Consider the following 14,442-nt stretch of genomic DNA (forward strand, 5'->3'; position numbering starts at 1 on the left):
GAGGATCTGTTGAGGACCTCCCAGGGAGGTCCAGTTGCCGATTACTGGTGTGCGCGTTTGATTTGACGCAGATAACTAACATGTTCAGACGTTGGTCTTTGGGAGGCTTAGGTCAATCAGAAGCCAACGCCATGAACAATCAGTGAATAACTGCCGACCACCAGCCATGCCACTCCGTCTGGCTCTTGCAGTGACGCCCAGAACCATGCCCTAATCTCTCGTGAGCCCCCCAAATGAGGACTGTAAGCCGGGGCGCATGGAGTGTTCATTGCTTTTTAATGCGAGGTGCAGAGGGTTAAAGTGCTTGGGAGTGACAAACAGCGGCTAAACATAGAGAAAATGCAGATACTTGTGCTCCAAATATAGCAGAGGAAGGCTGACAATGAGGTGAGGATCCCGTATAAAAGCGGCCCGTCGTCTGATGCGCTCGCGACTGTTCGTGGTTACAACCTTCGCGACTTCTTAGGATCTTCTTCAGACAGCACTGGCATGAGTATGACATCATTTACTTTCGAGTGAAGTCAAGTTTTCTTCAATGTGGAAGAAATAACTCTTTTTGAAAGTCGTCCCAACCCATATCGCGGTTGACCTTTTGCTATGGAATATAACGCCCGTGACAAACTGCAGTGCATCTTCTGTTTCATCCAGAAATTCTCACTGACATCTCTAATTCTCATGAGTAGAATCTAACGCTTTCCCTCATGCTGACGCACAGGCGCCCTGAGCGAGAGGATGAGTGACGCCGAGATGGAAGTATTCGGGGTGGCCGCCCCCTACCTGCGCAAAACGGAGCGGGAACGAATAGCGGCCCAGAACGCACCGTTTGACGCCAAGTTGGCAGTCTTCGTGCCCGACCCCAAGCACGAGTACGCCAAGGGAAAGATCAAGAGCCAGAACGGCAGTAGCGTCACTGTGGAGATAGACGGCGGAAGGGTGAGAATTTTATGGGCTTTTAGTCTAACTCGGTGCCGACTCCATGTCTCAAGCCTGCAAAGTTGTTGTGTTCAGGTGGTCACGGTGCACCAGGATGACCTTCGACCCATGAACCCGCCAAAGTTTGACAAGATTGAGGACATGGCTCGTCTGACGCACCTCCATGAGCCCGCCGTTCTCTTCAACCTAAAGGAGCGATATGCTGCCTGGATGATTTACGTGAGGACGATCCATTTGCATTTATTTCATATTTCTCTGATGAAAAATCCATGTACTGGATCACACTGTGTCCCCACTAGTACTTATGGACCATAAGATGGATATTAGGGATAGAAAATAAATGCTCATACAAGCTATCAGAGGGCTAATGTTTGGCTTTGGTCCTCATTGTTCCCTAGACATACTCTGGTCTCTTCTGTGTGACCGTCAACCCGTACAAGTGGTTGCCCGTCTATAACCCCGAAGTGGTGGCGGCTTATCGCGGGAGGAAACGTCAGGAGGCCCCCCCGCACATCTTCTCCATCTCGGACAACGCTTACCAGTATATGCTTACAGGTGAACGCCGTCAAAATGCATTTGGGAAAAACAGGAGCTGGCTCTGCAATGTATCTGAATTCGCTGTACTCAAATCTTCGAACTTTGAATATTGAGTGGTCATTTAAGTATCTAGCTAATCAAACCTAGATTAACTACTTCAAATCCATTTGTCTACTCTGGTGAGGTTAAAAGATCTTTTCTGTCTGGAGGGAAGGATGTAGTTCTGTACGAGGCTGCCTCCATTCGTGACCTTGTACTTTCTATTTACAGATAGAGAGAATCAATCCATCCTCATCACGTGAGTTATGCACAGCTTTATCAGTCCTCTTGTCTAAAAATGTTCCATCTGCCCCCTTCTGGTGGCGTGATCATTGTCCCGTCACGTTGTTAGAGGCGAGTCTGGCGCGGGCAAGACAGTCAACACCAAGCGTGTGATTCAGTATTTCGCAACAATCGCATCGTTAGGAGACTCGAGCAAAAAGGAGCAACTTCTTGACAAAGTTCAGGTGAAGCCCGTTCAAATTTTCAAATAGTGTGTGTTCAAGAAGGTGGTCTGAGTCAAATGTCCTCACTGTCAGGGAACGCTAGAGGATCAAATCATCCAAGCCAACCCTCTGCTGGAAGCTTTTGGGAATGCCAAGACCGTGAGGAATGACAACTCTTCTCGATTTGTGAGCTCCAAGCCCAGCTGTTTCATTGGGATTATGTCAGAATGTGACTCTAATCTTCCATAATGACCGCAATCTTTCATTCATCTACAATACACACATTCAATTACTGTGGAAGTGTATCCGTACCATCAGTTCAAATTGGCGTTTTTCACAATTTCTTTCACCATTAAAATCGTCAGGTTTAAGAAAATGAATGTCAAACATTCACCACCAAGAGAAATGTTTAAAAACCTATATAAACTGTCTTCCAAATCTACATATCTAAAAAACTATCATCTCAAATCAACATCAAATTGTCCAAAACAATATCCCCCAAAAATTGTATGCAAAAGAAATCCTTTAAAAAACTTCAAAACCAGAAATATCTAAAACAAAATCCAAATCACAAAAATATAGTAAAAAAAAATCAACAATCATCCTAAAATGTCTGTAAAAAGACATATTGAAATTCAAACTAATGAAACAGATACGCTTCTATGAATTACAAACATCACTAGTAGTTGTATAAAAACTAAATATGCGATTTCTACTTTTTCTGTAGGGGAAATTTATCCGCATCCACTTTGGGACGAAGGGCAAGTTGGCATCAGCTGATATCGAAACATGTAGGTTTGCTTTTATTGTCCATAAAATGTACTGTACATTTTGGACTATGAACCTCTTCTTTTTTCTCACGCTTTGAACCCTGCGCCTGTGTTGAAGGTGTGTTTCTGACGCTCTAAATTCTAAATGTAAATTTCTGATGTTAGCAACTGTTGCTTTTAGTCTGGCGAGGCGTACACATGACATACATTTTCAGTTAAATTTTTGTTGTTGTGGTTTATAATCTAGAGTTAGAAAATGCGATAATACAACGGCTCTCGTTTCATCGCTATCTTGATGGGTTAACATAAATCACGATAAATGTTACGGTGACTCTGACCATTCAAACAACTCTTCAATCATTTCCATGGAGCAACAACACATACAAACTACGCATGTGAGTCAGTGTGCAAAAAGAAGCAACAAGTGACTTAGTTTGTGTGATAGATTTGTTGGAGAAATCTCGGGTGACCTTCCAGCTGCCGGCTGAGAGGAGCTACCACATCTTCTATCAGATCATGTCCAACAAGAAGCCTGATCTCATCGGTAAAAATTGACTTTGGCTGACGAACTGAGGTTGCGAGAATATAAAAAGTTGCTGCTGTTCGTCTTCCAGAGATGCTGTTGATCACGTCCAATCCTTTCGACTATCCCTTTATTAGTCAAGGCGAAATCAGCGTGCTGAGCATCAACGACGCGGAGGAGCTGATGGCCACAGATGTTAGTTTGGCAACCTTGTCAGGCGCACATTATTCAAGCTTTGACCTCAACTAGTAGACTTGTTTGGGCTAAACTTGATGTCCCACCAGAGTGCCATTGACATCCTGGGCTTCAATGCAGAAGAGAAACTTGGCATCTACAAGTTGACCGGAGCTGTGATGCACAACGGGAACATGAAGTTTAAGCAGAAGCAACGCGAGGAACAAGCTGAACCAGACGGCACCGAGGGTAAAGTCAGACAGAGTTCTTTCTTCTGAAGAATACCGATCAAGCACAAAACAACAATATGTAATCTCACATTCCACAGTGGCTGACAAAGTCGCCTACCTCATGGGGCTAAATTCTGCCGACCTGCTCAAGGCTCTGTGCAATCCCAGAGTGAAGGTCGGCAATGAGTATGTCACCAAAGGCCAGACACCTCAACAGGTACACTTTTTACATGCCCGCTGTGTCAAACTCTTGCTCACCCACCGGGATGGCTCTTAGGTGAACAATGCTATGGGCGCCCTGTCCAAGGCTGTGTATGAGAAGCTCTTCCTGTGGATGGTTACCAGGATCAATCAGCAGCTTGATACCAAACTCCCAAGGCAACATTTTATTGGTGTGTTGGATATCGCAGGCTTTGAGATTTTTGAGGTAAGCAGGTGCAATCCTACGGTTAACACATCAAATGCCATAATTAATTCACCATAATGTTATACGTTCTTACCGGGTAGCAAAATTCAAAACGTTTTCCAATGGCACTCCTCGTAAACAGACCCATTTGTGTCATTTGACCAAGGCTGAGTAATAGAGAAAACGGTGAAAATGGCCGCAGGGGGACAGCATTTCTGATTTGCTAGCATTCTTCTTTTCAATATTGGTTTGCGTATGTGTTGTGTCAATTGAGTTATCACTTAAAGCTCAAACAAGTAATGCTTCGGATAAAAGATGAAATGGCTTCAACAAGCCTAACAAATGTTTCTGACTGATCTCTTCAGTAGCGGTCTGGATGTCAGGTCAGTGGTAGTCACTAATATTCTGTCACCCGGAATTATACCCCCTGCCTAAGATTGAAAGGCATTTGAAATGTGGCCTTCTCTCACTGTTGATAAAGTACTGTTGTTGAATCCAGATGAACAGTCTGGAGCAGCTGTGCATCAACTTCACCAACGAGAAGCTGCAGCAGTTCTTCAACCACCACATGTTTGTGCTGGAGCAAGAAGAATACACGAAGGAAGGCATTGAATGGGAGTTCATTGACTTTGGCCTGGACTTGGCAGCCTGCATCGAGCTCATTGAGAAGGTCCATCACATGTTATCAGTTTTCCATGCAGCCCTCATCTCATAATAGTTGTTTTTTTTTTATTGTTCAATTCCTGACCTCCCGACTCAGTTGTTCTACGAGTGCACACTTATCATTCTGCATAACAGCATCAACATATCAATGAATCTTGTCAATTTTCCATCATGCAGCCAATGGGCATCTTCTCCATTCTGGAGGAGGAGTGTATGTTTCCAAAGGCCACAGACATGTCTTTCAAGAACAAGCTTTATGACCAACACCAGAGCAAAAGCAGCATTTTCCAGAAGCCCAAACCTTCCAAAGGAAAGTCTGAGGCTCACTTTTCACTGATGCACTACGCCGGCACTGTGGACTACAACCTCAGCGGCTGGCTGGAGAAGAACAAGGACCCACTGAACGACACTGTGGTGCAGCTGTACCAAAAAGCATCTGTCAAGCTGCTCTCCCAGCTCTTTGCGACATATGCATCAGTGGATGGTCAGTTCTCTGCCAGTGACTCACAAAGATATTTCCACCAAAACCCACTGTAAGTCATTCCATTGTTTCTTTGTCATCATAGCTGATGGAAGCAAAAAAAGCTCCAAGAAAAAGGCTTCATCTTTCCAGACTGTCTCTGCACTTTTCAGGGTAAAAGGAATTACGGAAAAAGCGACACCAAGCTAAAAAAAAAACAAAAAACACAAACTTCATGCACTGGTATTTTTTTCTTTGTTCTGCACTGTTGCTTGAGCAATTTATTTACTTTGTGTTGCAAGCCAAAGATTGCGTTACAAAATGAGCTTTTAGATAGGCCGACGCTCGAGTGATGAGAAATTAAAGTTGGAGCAATTAAAGTAGTGGAATGCCTTTGCATGCGGGCTAAAAGAGCTACAGACTATTGCACCTTCAGGTTAATGTTTAACAGCGTTCCACCTTGGTCACAAAACTAATTAAAATCACAAGGCAAGGTACCAATGTAATTTGACAATCACTTTATCCATCTGCTGTGCTGAAAATTGTTCATGAAGAAAACAATTTAGTATACAAAAACACAAACCAGTTTTCTTCATTGTTTACTTAATTCAGGAGAATCTCAACAAGCTGATGGCCAATCTCAGGTCCACACATCCGCACTTTGTCAGATGCATCATCCCCAATGAGACAAAGACTCCTGGTAAGGACATTTATGTTTGTCAGCGTCAAGGCAAGCTAACACCAGAATTGTCCTCACAGGGGCGATGGACCACCACCTGGTTCTGCATCAGCTTCGCTGTAATGGCGTACTAGAAGGAATCAGGATCTGTCGGAAAGGATTTCCCAGTAGAATCCTCTATGGCGACTTCAGACAGAGGTAGCACATCTGTTATGATCATACATTGAACCCCCGGATTCACGCACAGAATACCTTTCACCGCACAAAGGACTATCGTCGATTTTAAACCGTTTTGTCTGATGTTTTCGTAAGAGTCGACGGTACATTTATGGCAGGTACAGGATTCTGAATGCCAGCGCCATCCCTGAGGGTCAGTTCATGGACAGCAAGAAGGCATCTGAAAAATTACTGTCATCGATTGACGTTGACCACGCCCAGTACAGATTTGGACACACAAAGGTATTCATCAGAAAGTATTGCTACTGTTTGTTCTTCTGCTCCAATGATGATGCTCTTTACTCCCTGCAGGTCTTCTTCAAAGCAGGCCTTTTGGGTCTTCTTGAAGAGATGCGGGATGAGCGTCTCGCGGTGTTGCTGACCCGCATCCAGGCTGTGGCCAGAGGTTATGTCACCAGGCTTAAGCTCAAGGAGATGGCAAAGAAAAGGTCTTTGAAAGATACATTCAATTCCCCATTTATAATGGTATCCAAAAGTGACAAGACAATCCTGTGAATCTGTATATGCGTCTTCAACTGAAACCATTAGTGACTGCTGCCCCCAAATGGCCACAATCCATAAACTTTGACTGATCTAATCATATTCATCCATGTTAAAGGTTTTAGCTGTTTGCTACAAAACGGTTGTCTACATTCTCTAGAGAGTCAATTTTCATCATCCAATACAACATCCGCTCATTCATGAATGTGAAGAACTGGCTTTGGATGAGGCTCTTCTTCAAGATCAAACCTCTGCTGCGGTGTGCCGAGGCTGAGAAGGAGATGCAGAGTGTGAAAGAGGAGGTTTTGCGCCTCAAGGAGGAGCTGGCCAAGTCTGAGGCTCGCAGGAAGGAGCTGGAGGAGAAAACCGTGGGGCTCATCCAAGAAAAGAATGACCTTCACCTTCAAATCCAAGCAGTATGTTTTGTTCACACATGGGGGTCATTTTGGGAAAGATTGCCAATTGCCATAAAACTGCCTTCGCTATCACTTTGCACATTCAGTCATTCAGTAGACAGTAACTCAAACAAATAAATTCCAATTCAATCTCCCGCTACACAGGAACAAGAAAACCTGTGCGATGCAGAGGAAAGGTGTGAAGGTCTGATCAAGAGTAAGATTCATCTGGAGGCTAAAGTCAAAGAATTCTCTGAGAGGTTGGAAGAGGAAGAGGAGATCAATGCAGACATTACAGCACGGAGGCGAAAGCTGGAAGATGAAAGTTCTGAGCTCAAACGTGACATAGACGATTTGGAGCTGATCATTGCCAAAGTCGAGAAGGAGAAACATGCCACCGAAAACAAGGTTACAAATACTTCTGAAACCACCAGCGAACACATCTTCCGTGAAGCTTGCAGTTCAGACACTTCTTTTTCTGTTTCCGTTCTTAGCTCAAGAACTTAATGGAGGAGATAACAATGCTAGAGGAGAACCTGATAAAGTCTTCCAAGGAGTACAAAGCCCTGCAGGAGGTTCATGAGCGGATGCGTGACGACCTCCAGGCCGAGGAGGATAAAGTCAACGTTCTGATGAAAACAAAGATTAAGTTGGAGCAACAGGTTGATAATGTAAGTTTCATACAAACTCTACTGGGCTGCTCCCCCTTGGTGAATCAATGAGGTGCAGAGTGGTTTTTCTCCATCAGCTGGAGGGATCACTGGAACAGGAGAAGAAATTGAGAGCTGACTTGGAGAAATCCAGAAGAAAGCTGGAGGGAGACCTGAAGCTGAGTCAGGAGACCATCATGGACATGGAGAATGACAGGCAGCAGATAGAAGACAGAGTCAATAAGTACAGTATCTTATAAAGTATATGCCTAATTCTTATTACTAGCAGAAGATATGCTTTCTTGTTTTATCTCAATTATATCAGCGAAAACTAGATAAACTACATGTGCTTCTAGCAAAGGCTAAATGAGGCGCTAACATATCAGTATTCTATTTTTCAGAAAAGATTTGGAAATCAGAAACCTCCAGTTGAAAGTGGAAGATGAGCAAGCCCTTGTCAATCAGCTGCAAAAGCAGATAAAAGAACTTCAGGTTTGGTTAAAGACAGTACACATACACTATTCGTAAAAGATTTGTCATATGTGGGGTGACATTTCAGCATCACCCTAAAATGCACTCTAACCTTCACAGTTGAACTTAATAAAAAACAGCAAGAGTGACTTGATTGTTTTTTGCAGGCTCGCATAGAAGAACTGGAGGAGGAAACTGAATCAGAACGCTCCACCAGGGCCAAAGCAGAGAAGCAAAGGTCGGATCTCTGCAAGGAGCTAGAGGAGATTAGCGAAAGGCTGGAGGAAGCCGGAGGAGCCACCAACGCTCAGGTGGAAATGAACAAGAAGCGGGAGACCGAGTACCAGAAGCTTCGACGTGACTTGGAGGAGGCCACCCTACATCACGAAGCCGTTACCGCTGCTCTGCGCAAAAAGCAGGCGGACAGTGTTGCCCAGCTTGGGGAGCAGATCGACAATCTGCAAAGAATCAAGCAGAAGCTGGAGAAGGAAAAAAGCGAACTCAAGATGGAGGTAGCAGACATGTCGAGCCACGTGGAGAGTGTTTTGAAGAGCAAGGTGAGAAATGGTGGTTTGTTTGGGATCTTGCTTGTCTTAGAAGATGCTCACTAAGTCAAACATTCTAGTCCAATATGGAGAAGACCTGCCGTAACCTGGAAGAGCAAAGTAACGAGTACAAGACCAAAGCGGATGAGGCCCAGAGAGCACTCAGCGACTACGTGACAGCCAATGCACGACTGCAGACAGAGAATGGTCAGTTCATGGCACAGATGACAGAAGTACACAGAAAAGTACAAACGTTACCGAAAAAAGAGAACTACTAATTCAACATCTACACTTTAGTCTCCATTTCCACTAAGGCCAAAAAAGGATAGCATTACTTTGCTTGGTGGCAAGGCAATATATGTTGAAACGACATGAGGAGACCATGTTGTGACAAATTTAATAAACATTTTGGGAGGTGCGTCAATTACTCGCTGTTGACGTTGTAGCGCTCTTGTCTTCTTTTCTAACAGTACCCGTGTAATCATCCACAGAGGCCAAAGAAAGTAAAGAGCCAATTTTGACAGGTAGCTGAAAGTGAGCATAACAGTTGAAATATAGAAATTAAAAGTAAAAGTTGCCAGAAACAAATACTCAACAAATACGCAAGTGGATTTGAAACTCTTCAAATATCTTCCAAAGTACAGAATCTAAGTTATATCTCTTTGCTGATTTGGTAGGTGAACTTTCTCGGCTTTTGGAGGAGAAAGAAGCTGCTCTCAGCCAAATGAGCAGAAGTAAAGCAGCCAGCAGTCAACAAATCCAAGAGCTAAAGAGACTTCTGGAAGAAGAAGTTAAGGTCTGTTATGGGGTGGTTCAGTTGGTCATCGTGCTCGATGAATGAATGAAGTGAATTGCAAGTGAATTGTGATCTGGTTCTCGGGAGTATCTTTAGAAAAGGCAAACTAATGTGCTGTTTTGTTTTGTTTTTTTTCCAGGAAAAAAACGCACAGGCACACAGTTGTCAGTCTTTCCGTCACGACTGCGAGCTTCTGAGGGAACAATATGATGAAGAACAGGAGGCTAAAGCCGAGCTGCAGCGCTACCTCTCCAAAGCCAACAGTGATGTGGCTCAGTGGAGGAGCAAATACGAGACAGACGCCATACAGCGTACAGAGGAACTGGAGGAAGCCAAGTAAGGATCGGGCTGCAGACTCTTCATCGGTCTGTAGACTCTTCATCAGTCTGTCATGGTGAAGGAGCTAAGAGGCAAAGCTCTTGATTTTACTGCTCTATCCATGCTCCTACCTTCATCTATGGCGATGATCTAAGGGTGGTAACAGCAAAACAAGATTATTCACACAAGTAGCTGAAATTTGATTCCTCCACAGGGTATCTGGGACCCTCTACCCCGGGATAATAGGAAGAAAATGGATGGAAAATACATTTTTGTTTCTTCCCACCAACTAGTCGTCTGTGATCCATAGGAAGAAGTTGACCCAGCGGCTGCAGGAATCCGAGGAGTCGACAGAGATGGCAAATGCAAAAAGCGCCTCCCTGGAGAAGACCAAGCAAAGATTGCAGGCTGAGGTGGAGGACCTGAACGCAGAGCTGGAAAGGGCAAATGCAGCCAATGCTACCTTGGATAAGAAACAGAGAAACTTTGACAAGGTATGTCACCTTCAGAGTTTGACGTCAGGCCTGTAGTTCCGGTTAGGTTTCCTCGTCTACTTTCTTCTATAAATTGAGAAAAAAACTGGGGAGGTGTAGTGATGGTGTAAACCTTTCTTTCTACAAGGCAAAAGGGAGACTCATAAATACTGTACCTAAAACGTAAAATTGTCAAAGCCTTTTGAATTAAAAGTAAAATGTCTAACAAAAAATAAAGCGTCCAGTTGTCTCCGTTCAACTCTTGCAGATAAGGCTGGTTGTTATTCATCTTTTAGGTCCTGTCTGATTGGAAGCAGAAGTATGAGGAGAGTCAGTCAGATCTGGAAATGTCCCAGAGAGAATCCAGAACTTTGAGCACCGAGCTCTTCAAACTTAAGAATTCATATGAGGAGGCCTTAGAGCACCTGGAGAGCATGAAGAGAGATAATAGAAACCTTCAACGTAAGAGTCACATAAGGATCTTGTTCTTTTGAGTTGTGGTGACGTGGTGATGTTTCTCTTTATTCTATAACTTAGAGGAGATCTCAGACATCAGTGAAAACATCGGACAGTCAGCTAAAATAATGCATGAGCTGGAGAAAGTCGCAAAGCAAGCTGAGCAGGAGAAAAAAGACACTCAGGCGGCACTTGAAGAAGTTGAGGTTTGTGGCTACTTTTTCATTTTTAAGTCGAATCAGAACATTTTACGGGATTTTTTTAATTTTTCACCAATATTTGTGCTTCCTACAGTCATCACTGGAACTTGAAGAGTCCAAAATCCTTCACCTTCAACTGGAGCTGAACCAGACCAAGTCAGAGGTTGACAGAAAGGTGGCAGAGAAAGATGAAGAGCTGGACCAGTTGAAGAAGAACCACCAGAGAACCATGGAGACCATGCAGAGTGCCCTGGAAATCGAGACACGCAGTCGAAACGAAGCCATACGGCTGAAGAAAAAGATGGAGGGGGACATAAATGAGATGGAAGTTCAGCTCAGCCACGCAAACCGCCAAGCTTCTGAAGCCACAAAGCAAATGAGGAACCTGCAAACCCAGTTGAAGGTTTAAGTGGTGTCTCGCAACATAAAGCAAGAAAAAAAAACTTGAAAAACTCATAAGTTGGCATACTCATTAATCAAGGTACCATCACATTTAATCAATGGTCTGAGTAAACTGTTGTGTATGCTCAAGGACACGCAAGTCCACCTGGACGAAGCTCTCCACAGTCAAGAGGACCTCAAGGAACAACTGGCCATTGCAGATCGCCGTAATAGTCTAATTGCAGCCGAGATGGAAGAGATGAGGGCAGCTTTGGAGCAGGCAGAGCGAAGTCGCAAGTTGGCTGAGCATGAACTGATGGAGACTAGTGAGAGGGCCCAGCTGCTACACTCACAGGTGAGAACACCAGACATTTAGCTTCATTATTTGTGGTTGCATATTCATTTAAGTACACGTCTTAACAATATCTTGATACAGAACACGGGCCTTCTGAACTCGAAAAGGAAGATGGAGAGCGAGTTGGCTCAGCTGCAGTCAGAGATGGAGGACACGGTCCAGGAGGCGAAAACCACTGACGAGAAGGCCAAGAAAGCCATCACAGATGTAATTGCCACCATCATCCTTCACACTGAGATATAATTTACAGCTGGCAATCACTTCACATAGGCCGCCATGATGGCCGAGGAGTTGAAGAAGGAGCAGGACACCAGCGCTCACCTGGAGAGAATGAAGAAGAACCTAGAGGTGACAGTCAAGGACCTGCAGCAGCGTCTGGATGAGGCTGAAAGCCTCGCTATGAAGGGTGGGAAGAAGGAGCTTCAGAAAATGGAGAACCGGGTAAAATAATGTTTACCAAAAAGCAACAAACAAAAGAACATAACGAAACAAACAAAAAAAACCAACACCCCTTCATATTCACATTAACGCATACACATAATCAGATTTTTAGGGGGGAACCTATCGCTCACTATTTGCAGCAAAAAATCAAAACAGATCACAGTCTTTTTTTTTTTTTCCTTCAGGTCCGCGAGTTGGAAAAGGAATTGGAAGCGGAGCAAAAACGTGGGAGCGAGGCACTTAAAGGAGTCCGCAAACATGAGCGGAAGATTAAAGAACTGACTTTTCAGGTCAGAAGGTGATCCGGGTTTTAAGTGTCTCTTCCGAGGAAAATTCATATTCTTAATAATCGTCCTCCTCTGTTCCAGGCGGAAGAGGAGAAGAAAAATGTGGCCCGACTTCAGGATCTGGTAGACAAGCTGCAGCTGAAAGTCAAAGCATACAAGCGGCAAACCGAGGAGGCGGTGAGTGGTTATAACAGTTACTTTAATACTGCACATAAGTAAATATTTTAGGATAGGATGCACCTTCAATGAATGGCCTATTTTAAAACAGTTTGCATATATAACTCACGTTGCATTATAAGGCGCTTAAAATAAAAGCTACAGTAGTGGCAAAAAATGGTGCTGTTTTTTTGTGCCTTGTCCCCCCATACAAATTGCTTCAAAATTGGAGAATATATAGCATATCAAAATTTCAAACAGGGTGTTATTCAAACTTTAATTGTAAAAAATACATTTATAACTGAAATGCAGAGGCAAAAATTGAAAAAATTTACATGGCGATTAAGTTATTTCATGATTTCGTCCCCCCAAAATGGAAACCTGTGGTTTATGCACTGTATAAGGCGCAATGTCAGCTTTTGAGAAGGCTTTAGGTGTGCCTTATAGTGCAGAAAATATGGTACTTAACCTAATTACACTTCATTTATCGTTTTTTAATTTTATTTTACTTAAGCACAGGAGTTTTATTATTTTTTTACTTTTACGAAATTATCAATACTTTTTTCCGAAGTACAGACTTTTGCCACCTGTTGCCTTCAGGAGGAACAAACCAGTGTCCAGCAGGCCAAGTTTCGTAAGGTGCAGCACGAGTTGGAGGCGGCCGAGGAACGAGCGGACGTCGCCGAGTCGCAGTTGAATAAACTACGAACCAAGAGCCGTGACCTTGTCGGGAAAGTGGAGTAAACGGATGGCCTATGTGCTACTTTATTTACCCAAGTGCAAATCATGTTCATGCGGTGGAACTGGTGTGCTCTCAATTGATTCACAAAGTTTTTCTAGTTACGAGATGCGGCTCGATCGACTTTTTTGCTTTGAGTTACAAGCTAAAATTGAAGATGCAAGGGAGCTTCAGATGAATGGAGCAGTTAAGATACTGCAATGTACTGGCATGTGGGAAAGGAGAACCACAGTCTTTTAGTGAAAGGGACTAAGCATCAAACGGTTTTGGATGAAATATGCCAGCTAAAGAATTTATATTGAAAGTGTATTCATCACAATTCATCTAGGTACACCTGTGATGTCAGAGAAGTCATCTGGAGAAAGAGTATCAGAAGATAAAAATGATGAGTTTTTATGGCGTAATTTGCAGCAGTGTACAAGTATTTGCTGCAATGTGATTTATTTCTATTACAGTACTTTGATTCACCCAAGCCACAATACCCGTAGCAAACACGTTCACCAACCTTGGGGTCTCCACAAAGACTGAGACATTGTGCTGATGTTTTAGTTTCAATAAAAGCATTTTCAAGTGTTCGACCAAGAATCTTGATATAACCACCGTGACATTTGTTCCGTCAGTTTTACCAATGATAGGCAACAAAGCATGTTTTCAGCTTTTCATGTATCAGGGAATGTTTACTGTAAATTTAACACAGGCCATAAAACTAAAATGTTCAAAGAATTATGGCCAAGTCATCATTGTAAATAAAAAATAAGAATGATGTATTTATGTATTTATCTGCTAACCCAATGTGTAACACCATAGACAGAGTAACGGAAAGTGGCAAATATGTTACCGTGATTATAAAGTTTTAAACAATGGCTACTTTAACTAGCAATGGGACAAGTCACCACATCTTTTGGAGGATTTGAAAAAAAAATGTAAAGGGGACCTTACCATACAGTGAAACTCAATAGATATGGCAAACGATACCTTCAAAATTCCCTTTGGGTGAATTTGTGCATATGTGCCGCCAAAGCATCATTAACGCTACGTCTCAAGCACCAAAGGGAAAGCGTGTCAGGAATGTCAGACGACGAGTTAAAGTTACGGCTGAGCACATGTATCTGTCAGCAATGAGCTGACAAGTGACTGGTGAAGCTTGCTATCATCCAAAATGAACAAGTAGAGGTCAAATGCTGTCCAGGATCGTGTCAGTC

The 14,442-nt window shown here is 43.4% G+C and overlaps 1 protein-coding gene across 1 annotated transcript; it reads left to right on the forward strand.

Annotated features, from left to right (window-relative positions):
• The first annotated feature begins 732 nt into the window (after positions 1-732).
• On the forward strand, positions 733-13,815 carry LOC148411124 (myosin-8-like). Its single transcript, XM_088436885.1, has 38 exons — positions 733-933; positions 1,009-1,152; positions 1,332-1,488; positions 1,741-1,768; positions 1,862-1,976; positions 2,049-2,141; positions 2,683-2,746; positions 3,171-3,269; positions 3,340-3,443; positions 3,533-3,671; positions 3,751-3,869; positions 3,930-4,079; positions 4,558-4,728; positions 4,899-5,205; positions 5,288-5,355; positions 5,794-5,881; positions 5,941-6,058; positions 6,196-6,319; positions 6,389-6,525; positions 6,738-6,993; positions 7,138-7,380; positions 7,467-7,643; positions 7,721-7,866; positions 8,024-8,114; positions 8,261-8,650; positions 8,719-8,845; positions 9,316-9,434; positions 9,574-9,770; positions 10,063-10,246; positions 10,522-10,687; positions 10,763-10,887; positions 10,976-11,284; positions 11,414-11,617; positions 11,699-11,824; positions 11,888-12,058; positions 12,244-12,348; positions 12,427-12,522; positions 13,102-13,815. Exons 1-38 carry the CDS (start codon positions 733-735, stop codon positions 13,243-13,245), a joined length of 5,802 nt encoding a protein of 1,933 aa, XP_088293011.1. The 3' UTR covers positions 13,246-13,815.
• Positions 13,816-14,442: the final 627 nt, after the last annotated feature.

The sequence above is a fragment of the Hippichthys cyanospilos genome, chromosome 16 (assembly GCF_059441005.1).
Source record: "Hippichthys cyanospilos isolate Australia breed blue-spotted pipefish chromosome 16, RoL_Hcya_1.0, whole genome shotgun sequence".
NCBI classification, from domain to species: Eukaryota; Metazoa; Chordata; class Actinopteri; order Syngnathiformes; family Syngnathidae; genus Hippichthys; species Hippichthys cyanospilos.